The 13,800-nt window shown below is 37.8% G+C and overlaps 1 protein-coding gene across 4 annotated transcripts in view; it reads right to left on the bottom strand.

Moving 5' to 3' along the window:
- MYO5A (myosin VA) overlaps nt 1-13,800 on the bottom strand; it is a 187,291-nt gene that overhangs the window by 75,483 nt on the left and 98,008 nt on the right. For all 4 annotated transcript variants that reach the window (XM_014850530.3, XM_044764877.2, XM_014850533.3 and 1 more), the window contains exons 10-13: nt 10,441-10,706; nt 9,862-9,943; nt 2,887-3,027; nt 1,042-1,167 (exon numbers count right to left, since the gene is read on the bottom strand). In XM_014850530.3, the coding sequence (XP_014706016.3) occupies nt 1,042-1,167; nt 2,887-3,027; nt 9,862-9,943; nt 10,441-10,706 (615 nt within the window). The remainder of the gene's footprint in view (nt 1-1,041; nt 1,168-2,886; nt 3,028-9,861; nt 9,944-10,440; nt 10,707-13,800) is intronic.

Genomic DNA, 13,800 nt, shown 5'->3' with positions numbered 1-13,800 from the left:
CCAATTCCTGGGTAAGCAGACTCATAAGTTGATTCTCTTCTCCCATGCCAGCCAAAGAGAGCTCCTCCAAGGCTGACCCAAAGCATCTCCTTCTAACCTGGTTCGCCATCTGGCAGGAGTAAATCTCCTCTTGGGAGAGAAGAGATTAAAGCGGGAGGGAGGATCAGAAGGAATAAATGGCGTCTGACAGCGAGAAAGTTGAAGAGCTGACGATGGATGGAGGTGGAGGCTGGGTAAATACTGTACATTTGGTAAATGGAACTATTCAAGAATGGACTATTGCTGCCTCCAAAACAGCCATCCACCACTCAAGGGGCTTCCTATCTTGGACCAAGAAGCCCTTAGGTAGCCCTAAAGTCATTTCAAGCTTTCCAGCTGTGATTAAGGAGACTCAGAAAGCCCTCAGTTCCTGAAGGAGACCCTAGGAAGTTTACCCCAAAGCCTATCCCACAACTTTCTTGAAATGTCAATTTGTCTCCTGGCTCCTGATTTCCTGAGTAGACTACAGAACTTGTGAAGCAGCAAGTCTGCATGCATTGCTAGTGGGACCCGCAGAAGCAATCACAGAGGGTGATACAAGTCCACAGTCTCTATTCTGAAGCCCTTGGTGTCAGCTATGCTTTAGAACACAGAATTTTTCAGCAGAGCCTGAGGCAGCAATTTGCAATCAAATGCATTAACATTTCTACACTGAAATACGTAAATATCCAGCCTAACTGGGAGAAATGAAGACTATAAGTAACCTCACGTTAGTTCAGGTCAGAGCTCACGTATAGTCACTAAACAAATCACGAAAAGACTTTCGGTTTTTGGAGTTTCTTGGATTTCAGAATTATAGATAGGGGATTGTAGACCCATATTTATTTCATAATATAATTCCATTTAGGTTAAAGGAAGAGAAAACCAACAAGCTAACACTTTCTGATAAGGCCTTAAAGAACATAAGCTTCAGCAAAGAAAACAATGTTAACTCTTGATTATTGATTTTTTTCCTCTTTGAACTTAAGTATTCAAAATGAAAAAAAGATAAAACTTTCTTACTTTGTCAGCAAAATGTTGGATGATGAAAGCTTTGTTTGATAGACGGGGCTTTTCAAAGAGTGCACATTTGTTCAAGTGCGTGTTGTACAATTTTTGGGCCCAAGTGTCATCTGTACCTTTAGGCATCTACATTCAGGGTTAAAAAGAAAGGAAGAAAACAAGGTGAATATTGTTCTGAGACTCTTCTGATGCATCAACCAAGAGACCACTTTTTGCTTCTCCTAACAAATTTTACATTCACTTTAGGAACTCATTCCTTCTACATTTCTCTCTTAGAGGCCCAAAACCAATTAGTAACAAAGAACAATGACAGACCTTCCCATGGGTGACTCAGTCCAATCTTTGGGCAACTCAATCTGCCTATACCAGGAGTCATCAAACAAATATTTGATTTGCTTTTAAAACAACAAAAGCCTCACGAATGAAGATGAAATATCATGACTATCATGTATTTTTTTAAAATTTGTTAAGTAAAGGTAACATTTGCACATAGTAAAATATTTATATAACTCAGAAAGGTATAAAAGGAAGAGTATTCTCCTTTTGCCGTTTCCAGCAACTTCTTTATCCTTCTGTCTTGAAAGGCAGGTACACAAATAGGATCATTCTGTAAACTCCTCTCATTTTTTTCTTCAGCATTCTTGTACTTATGGCTACTAGGTTGTTATTGATTTTTGTTATTATGAAAACTGCCACAATGACTTCTTATATATATATGCCTTGAATACTTTCGCAAGTATATTCATAGAGTGAATTCCCAGCAGTTCCACTGCTAGGTCAAAAGCTATGTGCATTTACAATTTTTTTTCTGCTTTTTCTCCCCAAATCCCCCAAGTACATAGTCGCATATTTTAGTTGTAGGTCCTTCTACTTGTGGCATGTGGGATGCTGCCTCAGCATGGCCTGATGAGTGGTGCCATATCCATGCCCAGGATCCGAACCTGTGAAACCGTGGGCCACCAAAGCGGAGTGCACGAACTTAACCACTTGGCCACGGGGCTGGCTCCCTGCATTTACAATTCTGATAACTATTGTCAAATTTCCTCTAAAATACCTTGAACTAACTCATGCCCTTTATAAGAGTATATATGTAATAAATATTCATTTGGTATTGCCAAATTTAAACTCGCCTATCTGATAGGTAAAAAGCAGTATCCCATTTTTGTTTTGATTTACACTTTATTTAATTTCAAGTGAAGCTGAGCATCTTTTCATTATATGTATTTTTAATATTGTAGGAAATCTAGATGCTTAGGAGGATAACATATGGTAAACTGTAACTTATGGCATATAAACTAAAGAGAAATTAAGAGAAAGGACAGATTATTTGTCTAAGATCACTCAGTTAGCCATAAAGCTGGGGATCTGATATTTTTCCAACATGCTGCATCTTCAAATATTAAAGCTAAAACTCCCTCCCTCCCACATATATCAGTAAAAAAGAACAATGAGTCAATTTTTAAATTATAAATATTTAGAAATATTATTCAAAATATCTTTTGTACAATGTCTTGCATTTCTTTAAATATATCATACCACTGAACAAAAAGTACCAAACATAAGCATATTGTTAACAAAAGTGGCTGAAATTATTAGTAGTTATATCTAATGCCAATTTTCCACATAACTTAGAATCAGCTGAAATGAGAAGGAAAATTCTAGTTTCAATTGTATTTAAGACCCTTTGGGTCTAGCGACCCTTCAGAATGCGAGTTAGGGTGACCCCTACTTGTTGCCACAATGGCACCTCATTGTACACTAATGATCCTCTGCTTAAACTCACTTACCTTCTCACCTTGATATATCTATTTTGATAGACTAAGTACATTGGAAAAACATACTTACCTTGCATTCCTCATCCAACAAATCTAGAATGCCCAGTTTAGATTCTATAAGATTAATGCAAGGCTGATTATCATAAAAATCTATGAGTGTCCATGGAATTTGTTCCTTCATATATTCCTCTTGTTCTAATTTGAAGACATGCTGAAGTGAAAAAGAAAAACACTAGCACCACTGGATCATTATCGTAATAATGTTAGTTAAGAAACAACCTCTATAAAAAACGCTCTAAGGATACCAACATAATTTGAGATAGTCCATGGCTTCCAGCAACAACAATCTCATGGGAGAAACGTGATTTACATACAGAGAACAATTAAGAAAGCAAATAAAAACCGCAGACAGTAAAACTTCAGCTATCTAGAATTCTTGTAAACAAATAAATCTAGGTATGTAAATGTTTTAAATAGCAGACAGTAAAACCTCAGCTATCTAGGATTCTTGTAAACAAATACATCTAGGTATGTAAATGTTTTAAATAGCTGATAAATGTGGCAGTCTTTTTGATACGCATACATCCAAAACTGCACTGTACCCTTTTTGGCCTCTTAAATTCTTGCACAGTGCTGCTAACACCATGGGCACAGAAATGCCTTAGCTAGCCTTGAACAACTATGCAGAGCAGATGCCCTCCTCACTACTGAACCATGCTTACGGCAATGCCTACAGCATAACAAAGTAATTCTCTTAAGGGACTGTGATGTTGAAGTTCAGGTGCCTCAGAATTAGACAACAGTGTCTTTTGTGTTTGCCTTGATCATTCTCCACAGTCAGGGCATCTATGGTTTACTTTTCTGGATTCTACATCCAGTTCTGCGAGCAGCTGCAACCAGTACCAATCCATTGCTATTTCTGCTAAATGCTTCAGCCACTGTCCTCAACATGCTTCTAATCACCATTCACTCATTTAAGCAAAAATATGTATTGACTGTCTACTATGTGGCAGTCACTGCACACCATTAACAAAACAGACATGGGCTCTGCTCTCCTGGAGTTTGGAGACTATTGGGAGCAACAGACAGAAATAAAATAATCACAAAGAATATAATTACAAACTGTAATAATGTTACAGAGGAAAATAATGTGAGCTATGAGAGCACGAGTCCTCATCTAGTTTGTACACAGGGTGGTGAGGGATGGCTCCCCAGAGGAAGGGCTGCATGATCTGAGCTCTGCAGATGAATGGTAGTTAAGTTAGTCCAGGTGGGAAGGGCAATCCAACTACCGCTGCAGCTCCTGCTTCAGGCCGCCCAGGCAACGCAGCTACCCACAACTTCTAGTCTCTACGGATGCTATCGACCTCTACTCATTTGTTGCTGGGGGTTTCTGCTTTCCTTTACTTGTCTCTTTTGTCTCCCTTGGTTCTCTGACACATCTTGCTACTGTTCTGGGAAGATTAGCCCTCTGTGGCTAAGACCAAACAACACATTTTCTAAGACCCAAAACCCCATGAAACTTAGGTGTCACCAAGATTTCTGATATACACTCTTCTCATGCACCTGGAACTTTCCCGCTTTATTCTATACTTATTAAAATGCCACTCGGCTCATTTGCAGCATTTACAGTCTAACTAGCTAGAATAAGCTTTAGTTAAAAAAATGGTTATGGTATGAATACTGATGTCATGCTAATCAGAAAGCAAATTTTTTCTGTTCTTTTGATCAATGACAAGGCAAATAGGGCACCATGTGTAAGCAAGATGTTCTGACTGCTGGTACCAATATTTTCCAAAACAATGAGCTCTGTCTTTTTTTAATTCATTAATGTACATACAGTCTCCACATTGACCACAGAAACACTGCTCCAGACTTTAAATAGAGCTTGTTTCTCACACACATCTCTATGTCTAGTTTAGAAAAATCCATGAGACCTCAAAAATTTTGGATGCTCAATTGTCAAAAAGACAATGTGGGCATGAGGTTCAATATGGCAAGAGATCCTTGGTCTATATGGTAATGCCTCCAAGCACCAAACATGCCAGTCACCATGATTCCCCTGCCCACTGCCCCACTCACAGCCCCTGCTGAGGGAGGGGCCCAAAGAAGCCAAGTTCTTTACTGTGAGGCTCCACATTCCTAGTCACAACTAGTCAATTGCCAGAGATCTCTGATGAAAACATGAACTGGGTTAATCAAATTCTCTTTCTCAAGTATAGGAATTGGGGAAACAGGCAACTAACAGTGGAAGCTGAAGCTGAAAGAAGTCAAGATGAATGGGAGCTAAGCAAGTTAAGAGGATGGAGGAGTATTCCAACCACTGCTGAGTCCACAGGAAGTTTGAAGTGAGGAAGCAGAAATCTTCAGAAAATACATACAGAATAGAAGGAAAGAATACGCCATGTGATAGTAAGACGGAGTGCAGCAGTTGTGCAGAAAGAAGCTAACATGCAGTATGGGGGGCGTGTGTGTGTAGGAGAGACAGACGGACAGACAGACAGAGAAGGAGAAACAGACGAGTAGAGACAGAAAGAGAAACAAGAGTCAGAAACATACATGCAGAAGCATGAGGCCCTTGAGAAATAGACAAACTAGCCACTCGCTAAGGAATGCATTGGTTCCTTATATTTCCAGTCACCTTGTGCCAAAATATGCTAGGAAAGAGCAGAAGGCTGCGGCACTGATTAAAGTGCTAAGACACTCAGAAAAATTCTTGAAAAGTTAATGCTCAGTTTAGTCTCTGATGGTTTTTATTAATGTTCCTTATGTAGAGATGAAAAATATACCAATCACATTCTCCTGGAAACAGTCATAAGCCTAAGGTTATAAGACGACCTCTACAATATTTCACTGTGTTAAGTTGCTTAATTTGCTAAATATAGATGATCCAAGTTTTTATTAAAGTATATGCAATATTTAAAAGAAAATCAATCAGTCTAAAAGTTTTATGATGACAAGCAACAATGCCTTGTCTCATCCCTCCCCAATCCCAGCCTCACTCCCTGGAGGCACCATTTTAACTCCCTTAACCATTTCTTCTAGTATTTACCTCTAAAGAAGATGCTTACCAGCTATTTTTTGATTTACTCATTTGAAACATTATCTATTGATTTCTTGATAAGATAGATGAGGCTAAATTCACATACACCACCTCTCCACTGCTCCTCCCTTGTCCTCCCAATATTACTATTTTTATATGTTCTTTTGGTTTTTATTAATTTTGTAACTTAAGATAATCTCTTTAAACTTCTATTTTTTGTTTATCAACTATAGACTATACCACTTGACCCCTCTCATTATAAGATGAGGATATTAAGGGCTCTTTTCCTGTCCTTCAGCTGTCTTCTCCTCCATCTTCCAATTCCTATCAGTGACTCATTTTTAATATTCTCTTTCATCAATACTAATAACCACTCCAATCCTGCAGTTAGAACTGTGACTAGCATGTAGTGAGCACTTTACATATCCCAATTCATTTAATCCATACAACAATATGCAGTAAGTACTATTACTATCCCCATCACACAGATGAGGAGACGAAGGCCCAGGAAGGTCAATTAATGTGCCCAAGGCCCCCTGGATGATCAATGTAGAGTGGGATTCCAACCCAACCAGTGCACCTTGGGGGTCTGTGCTCTTCGCTATTACAGTCTGCTGCCTCTCATTAGGCACCTCCAAATCCCCCAACACCATGATAATGCTCTAAGATATTCGATATTACTACTTCACAAGAGCCACTCTCAAAATATTCACATTGCCATTGTCTCGGTGAATGTCTCAGACTGTTGAAAAGAGAATATATAAAATAGAATATGTATTTTCTAGATATAAAATCATGTTGTCTGCAAAGAGTGATAGTTTCACTTCTTCTTTTCCAATGTGGATCCCTTTTATTTCTTTTTCTTGCCTGATTGCTCTGGCTAGGACTTCCAATACTATGTTAAATAAGAGTGGTGACAGTGGGCATCCTTGTCTGGTTCCTGTTCTTAGAGGGATAGCTTTCAGTTGTTCTCCATTGAGAATGATATTTGCTGTGGGTTTGTCATACATGGCCTTTATTATGTTGAGGTATTTTCCTCCTATACCCATTTTGTTTAGAGTTTTTATCATAAATGGATGCTGTATCTTGTCAAATGCTTTCTCTGCATCTATTGAGATGATCATGTGATTTTTATTCTTCATTTTGTTAACGTGGTATATCACGTTGATAGATTTGCGGATGTTGAACCATCCCTGCATCCCCAGAATGAAACCCACTTGATCATGATGTATGATCTTTTTAATGTATTGTTGTATTTGATTTGCTAGAATTTTGTTGAGGATTTTTGCATCGATGTTCATCAGCGATATTGGCCTGTAATTTTCTTTTTTTGTGTTGTCCTTGTTTGGTTTTGGTATCAGGATAATGTTTGCTTCGTAGAAGGAGTTAGGAAGCCTCCCCTCCTCTTCAATTTTTTGGAAGAGTTTGAGAAGGATAGGTATTAAGTCTTCTTTGAATGTTTGGTAGAATTCACCAGGGAAGCCATCTGGTCCTGGACTTTTATTTTTTGGGAGGTTTTTAATTGCTGTTTCGATCTCCTTACTGGTGATCGGTCTATTCAAATTTTCTATATCTTCTTGGTCCAGTTTTGGAAGGTTGTACGTTTCTAAGAATTTATCCATTTCTTCTAGATTATCCAATTTGTTGGCGTATAGCTTTTCATAGTATTCTCTTATTATCTTTTGTATTTCTGAGGTGTCTGTTGTAATTTCTCCTCTTTCATTTATGATTTTATTTATTTGAGCCTTCTCAAGAATACAATCCCATTTACAATTGCAACAAAAAGAATAAAATACCTAGGAATAAACTTAACCAAAGAGGTGAAAGATCTGTACACTGAAAACTATAAAACATTGTTGAAAGAAATCGAAGAAGATACAAAGAAATGGAAAGATATTCCATGCTCTTGGATTGGAAGAATTAACATTGTTAAAATGTCCATACTTCCTAAAGCAATCTATAGATTCAACGCAATCCCTATCAAAGTTCCAACAACATTTTTTACAGAAATAGAACAAAGAATCCTAAAATTTATACGGAACAACAAAAGACCCCAAATAGCCAAAGGATTCCTAAGAAAAAAGAACAAAGCTGGAGGTATCACAGTCCCTGATTTCAAAATATACTACAAAGCCATAGTAACCAAAACAGCATGGTACTGGCACAGAAACAGACACACAGATCAATGGAACAAAATTGAGAGCCCAGAAGTAAACCCACACGTTTATGGACAGCTAATATTCGACAAGGGAGCCAAGAGCATACAATGGAGAAAGGAGAGTCTCTTCAATAAACGGTGTTGGGAAAACTGGACAGCCACATGCAAAAGAATGAAAGTAGACCATTCCCTTACACCATGCACAAAAATCAACTCAAAATGGATTAAAGACTTGAATGTAAGACCCAAAACCATAAGACTTCTGGACGAAAACATAGGCAGTACGCTCTATGACATTGGTCTGAGCAGCATATTTTCAAGTCCCATGTCTGACCCGGCAAGGGAAACAAAAGAAAAAATGAACAAATGGGACTACATCAAACTAAAAAGCTTCTGCACAGCAAAGGAAACCATCAACAAAACGAAAAGACAACCTAACAATTGGGAGAAGATACTTGCAAACCACATATCAGATAAGGGGTTAATATCCAAAATATACAAAGAACTCATACAGCTCAACAACAAAAACACCAACAATCCAATTAGAAAATGGGCAAAAGATCTGAACAGAGATTTCTCCAAAGAAGATATACAGATGGCCAACAGGCATATGAAAACATGCTCAACATCATTAGCTATCAGGGAAATGCAAATCAAAACTACAATGAGGTACCACCTCACTCCAATCAGAATGGCTATAATTAACAAGACAGGAAACAACAAGTGTTGGAGAGGGTGTGGAGAGAAGGGAACCCTTGTTCACTGCTGGTGGCAGTGCAAACTGGTGCAGCCACTATGGAAAGCAGTTTGGAGTATCCTCAGAAAATTAAGGATAGATGTACCATATGATCCAGCTATTTCACTGCTGGGTATTTATCCAAAGAACTTGAAAACACAAAGGCATAAAGATACTTGCACCCCTATGTTCACTGCGGCATTATACACAATAGCCAAGACGTGGAAGCAACCTAGGTGCCCATCAAAGGAAGAATGGATAAAGAAGATGTGGTATTTATACACGATGGACTACTACTCAGCCATAAGAAATGACGAAATCCGGCCATTTGTGACAACATGGATGGACCTTCAGGGTATTATGCTGAGTGAAATAAGTCAGAGGGAGAAAGTCAAACACCATATGCTCTCACTCATAAGTAGAAGATAAAAACGACAAAAAAAAAAAAAAACACACATAGCATTGGAGATTGGACTGGTGGTTACCATTGGGGAAGGGGGGAGGGGGAGGGCAAAAGGGGTGATTAGGGTCGCATGTGAGGGGATGCACTATAATTAGTGTTCGGGTGGTGAACATGATGTAATGCATACAGAATTCGAAATATGATGTACATCCGAAAAAAAAAATTCAAAAAATAAAAATAAATAAAATAGAATATGTAAAATTTATGTAGAAAAGAGAATATGTTCTGATTTTTCGTTCTGATATCTTGCTAATACAGCAAGTAAGAGTTAAGATAGTCATAACTTCACATATAATTAGCCTCAGGAACAAGAAACTGAAGTACATCTCTGGGCTCAAAGCTTCATACTCCCTATGTTACTACCTAACACACTACCTGCTTCCCTCACTCACTTTATTTGGACCAAATTTTCACTTATTATCAGACAGCAATCCAAGGATGACCTTGAATCCTATCTGGACCACAAACATTTTTCTAATGTTGTATCATTTATTAATCATAAGTTCCTCATCAGTTTAGCTGTTCTAAACCCCAGATAATAACTGTAATTCACAACTTCACTTCAGGAACCACATTTTAAACATAGACTAGAAATTCAAGAGAATAATTTAGAGCAGAATATTATTCAAGGAAGAAAATTCTTACCATATTGAATTGTTGCTGTAGTTTTTCATTTGCATAATTTATGCAAAACTGTTCAAAACTATTTATCTCAAATGTTTCAAATCTGTAAGACCAAAAATAATATGGGAAGGGGAGAAAAAAGAACAAAAAACTTCTTAGAAGAGAGATTTTTTTTTAAAGGTTCCAGAGTCAGAGGTGTTCAATAGTATGAGTTTTTGAGGGCTAACTCATCCCCAAGTAGGGAACAATCAGAATTATGACAAAGCCATTGCTCTTGTCAATTCACAGATTCACAGTGTCTACACACACATAGAAGGGAATTGGAATAGTCTCTGCTATCTCATAGCTCCTTTGAAAAATTGAACCAGATAATGAAATATTAGGCATCCAAGAAGCACAAATGTCCAGTTAGGGTCTTAACAGCTAAAGAAGGGTACCCAGAGAAGGGAAACTAGCAAATGAAATTAGATTTTTAGAAATTCTCCTCTAATTTCCCTTCTCCTCACCAGTAAGAGACAGAATCAAATACCCACTTAGAGTTACAACATAATCTCTGGGAAGAAATATTCTCTGGCAGACCACTACACCAAATATACTTACCCATAAATGTCCAGCACACCAATAAAAGAGTGCTGTTTGACAGCAGAATGGAGAGCTTGATTGACATGATCTACAATCCAGCTAAAGAGCTTGGCATAGATGTGCTTGGCCAAAGCATCACGGGCATTTGTGGCCTGCAGCTTGGAGATGGGCTTGATGTATGTCTCTGTGGCAGTAGCCAGCTTCCGATGGCAGAGCCAGTGACACATCTCCTCATAGTCCACACCCATGAGGTCACAGAAGATGCTGAGAGGTTCATGCTTGGGCTGCCAGAAGAGAATGGGTTATTTCCTATGATCAGATCAATCAAATAAGAATTTACCGAAAAATACTAAGAAAGAGGTAACAAACAAAACCCACTAATTTCTTTGTTATAACAAACACCAAGATCACTTGAAGCTGATCAATGACTATAACCACAATCTTCTATCAAACCAGCATCAAGGCAGCATTTTGCAATCTCTTCTAGGGCTCACTTCAAAAATTACCTCTTCCTTTGTCTCTTCATAGTATTTGTTTATATCTCTCTTTTGGCACATTCATTTGGTTAGTTAATCAGAAAATCAGTCAGCTTGTCAACAAATATTTACTGAGTGCCTGTTATATGGTAGTAAACAAAAATAGATATGGTCCCTGTCCTCCAAGAACTTACACTCACTAGGGGAAATGGATATTAATCAAATGATTGTCCCTTAAAATGTAAAATTACTCCAAAGGAGAAGGACACTACACTAAGATTCCCTGTAAGAGGAGTGTGCCCTATTCAGGGAGGCGGGAGACAGGTGCCTTGAGAAATGGAGCTGAGATCTGAAGGATGAGAAGGTGTCATCTCAGTGAAAGGGAGAGGAAAGGGTCTTCCAAGCTGAAGGAACAGCTAGTATAAAAGCCCTGCGGTGGGAGGGAAACCAGCAACATGAGGCACTGAAGCTGAGTGAGAGAGAAAAGGGATGAGATGGAGCCAAAGACAGGTCTTTATCCTGAGAGCAACGGGAGGTCACTGAAGGGTTTTCCACAGATAACTCGACAGTTACTTGTGTGACTTCTTAGATTAGAATCTCTTTAACGACTTATGTATCTCTGCCTCCCCTACAACATCTTCCCAAGGCCTTGCATGAGTAGGCATTCAATAAACACTTGTTTAATTTAATCTGTGTTAGTGTATTATATTTTCCAGATCTTCACTCACATGTTTCAACTGAATCTGATAACATTCCTGGAGAATAGGCAGGGTGAACATTATCATCTCTAACTGACAAATGAGAAAATAAGATCCAAGAGAATAGCTTGTCAAAAATCACATGACCAGTTTATGTCAGAGTTGTCATTAGAAGCTGAGTCTCCTGACACTCTCATCCTCTGACCCTTCCCACTCATGCAGTCCCTTCTTTCTTTTATCTCCCCTCCTCCCAAGTAATCACCTCAGATACAAAGTGGCACCATTAGCAACAGCATGGTTCAACTCCTTTAAATAAGCAGCTTATATCATTCATATATACACGAAGGGGACCAGTACCCTCTAAACATATTCTATTTGAATGGTGTTACCACATTGTTCTATGAGATCAAGGTTGTTAACTGTTTTGCTCAAATTTTCTATAACTTTATGAATTTTTGGACTTCGTCACCTACCAATAATTGAGAGAAGTCAATAATCTCTCACTGATAGATTTCTTCTTGTGGTTTCTGTTGATTTTTGCTTTATATATTTTGAGGCTACATCAATAAGTACATGCAGCTTTAGAACTATTACATCTTCCTGGTGAATAAAATCTCTCTCACTAACTAGTGACTTTATTTATCTCTAGTACTGCTTTTGGCCTCAAAGTCTATTTCGTCTGGTATCAATATAGCTCTGCCAGTTTTTTTCTGGCTATTGTGGTGTGTCTTTTCTAAACCTTTTATTTTCAAACTTTCTATACCTTAATGTTTTAGGAATGCTTCTTTCTAAAGTATATACCTGAATTCTTAAACCAGTCTAATGACCCATTTTAACTGAAAAGTTAGTCCATTTGTAAAATTTATTTCTCTTACGTTGTGCCTTTTTTGTCCCACTTTTTCTAAATTTTCCTCTCCCTTTCTTGCTATATTTGGATTATTTTTTTTCAGTCCATTTTCCTCTCTATTAGTTTGAAAGGCTTACTTTCTGCTTCTATTTTTATAATAGAAGCATTAACTTGCATTAGTTAATTTAATGTAATTAACTAACTTCAAACACCCCATTCTCAGTCTATAACCTTTGTTATCCAGAACTTCTATCTTTTGGGGGGAGGAGGTGGGTCTGGTGATTCACTTCATTTTTTTAAACTTTTTATGTTAAACTAATTTTAGACTAATAGAAAAGTTGCAAGAATAGTACAAAGAATTCCCTTCACCCAGATTCTCTAAATATTAACATTTTACCATATTTGCTTATTTCTTTCTCTCTCACTCACACCCATATAAATACACATTATTTTTTCAGGACCTTTTGAGAATAAGTAGTAAACATGATGCCTGTAGTCCTAAATATTCCAGTGTGTATTTCCTAAAAACCAAAGACATTATCTTACATAACTATGGTATAACGAACAAAATCAGAAAATTAGTAATGATACACAACCCTATGATCTAATCTGCAGATCTAATTCAGTTTTTGCTGATTGACCTAATCATGTCCCTGTGGAAAATAAAACAAAACAAAAAAAGAGACTCCTATGGTCCAGGATCCAACCTAGGTTCATGCATTGAATTTAGTTATCATTTCATTGTTTCATTATCATTTCATATCATGTCTCATTAGTCTCCTTTAATCTGAACAGTTCTTCACTCTTTTTGTCTTTTGCAACCTGGACATTTTTGAAGAGCATGTCCCTCCATTTGGGTCTGTGTGATGTTGCCGCATGATCAGATTGGGGTCAAGCCTTTCGGGCAGGAATACCAGAGAAGGGAAGTGCCACTCTCCCGGGTGCGCCATGTCAGAGTTATGTGATGCTGATTGGTCCCATTACTGGTCAGGTCAATTGTGGTCCCTTGGTTAAGGGAATGTCTGCCAGGTTTCTCCACTGTAAAGATAATTATCTTTCCCTTCCTAACTAATAAGTATTTTGTGGGGAGTTCTATCTTTTCCAGCCCCCTACACTATTCATTGTTATTATTGTTTTAATTAATCAAGTTTTATCTACATTTGCTCATACTTTACTAGTTTACTGATTCATCATTTCTTCTCACATTTTAGATCTTTTACTTTGGATCACTTTCCTTCTGCCTAAACTATGTCTTTTAATATTTCCTGTACTGAGGGTCCATTGGTGACAAATTCTCACAAGTTTCTATTTGTCTGAAAACACTTCTATTTTTCCCTTATTCTAGAAAGACATTTTT

Source organism: Equus asinus, chromosome 2, assembly GCF_041296235.1.
Source record: "Equus asinus isolate D_3611 breed Donkey chromosome 2, EquAss-T2T_v2, whole genome shotgun sequence".
Taxonomy (NCBI): Eukaryota; Metazoa; Chordata; class Mammalia; order Perissodactyla; family Equidae; genus Equus; species Equus asinus.
Note: the sequence above shows the minus strand (reverse complement) of the source record. Positions and strands in the feature narration are given on the sequence as shown.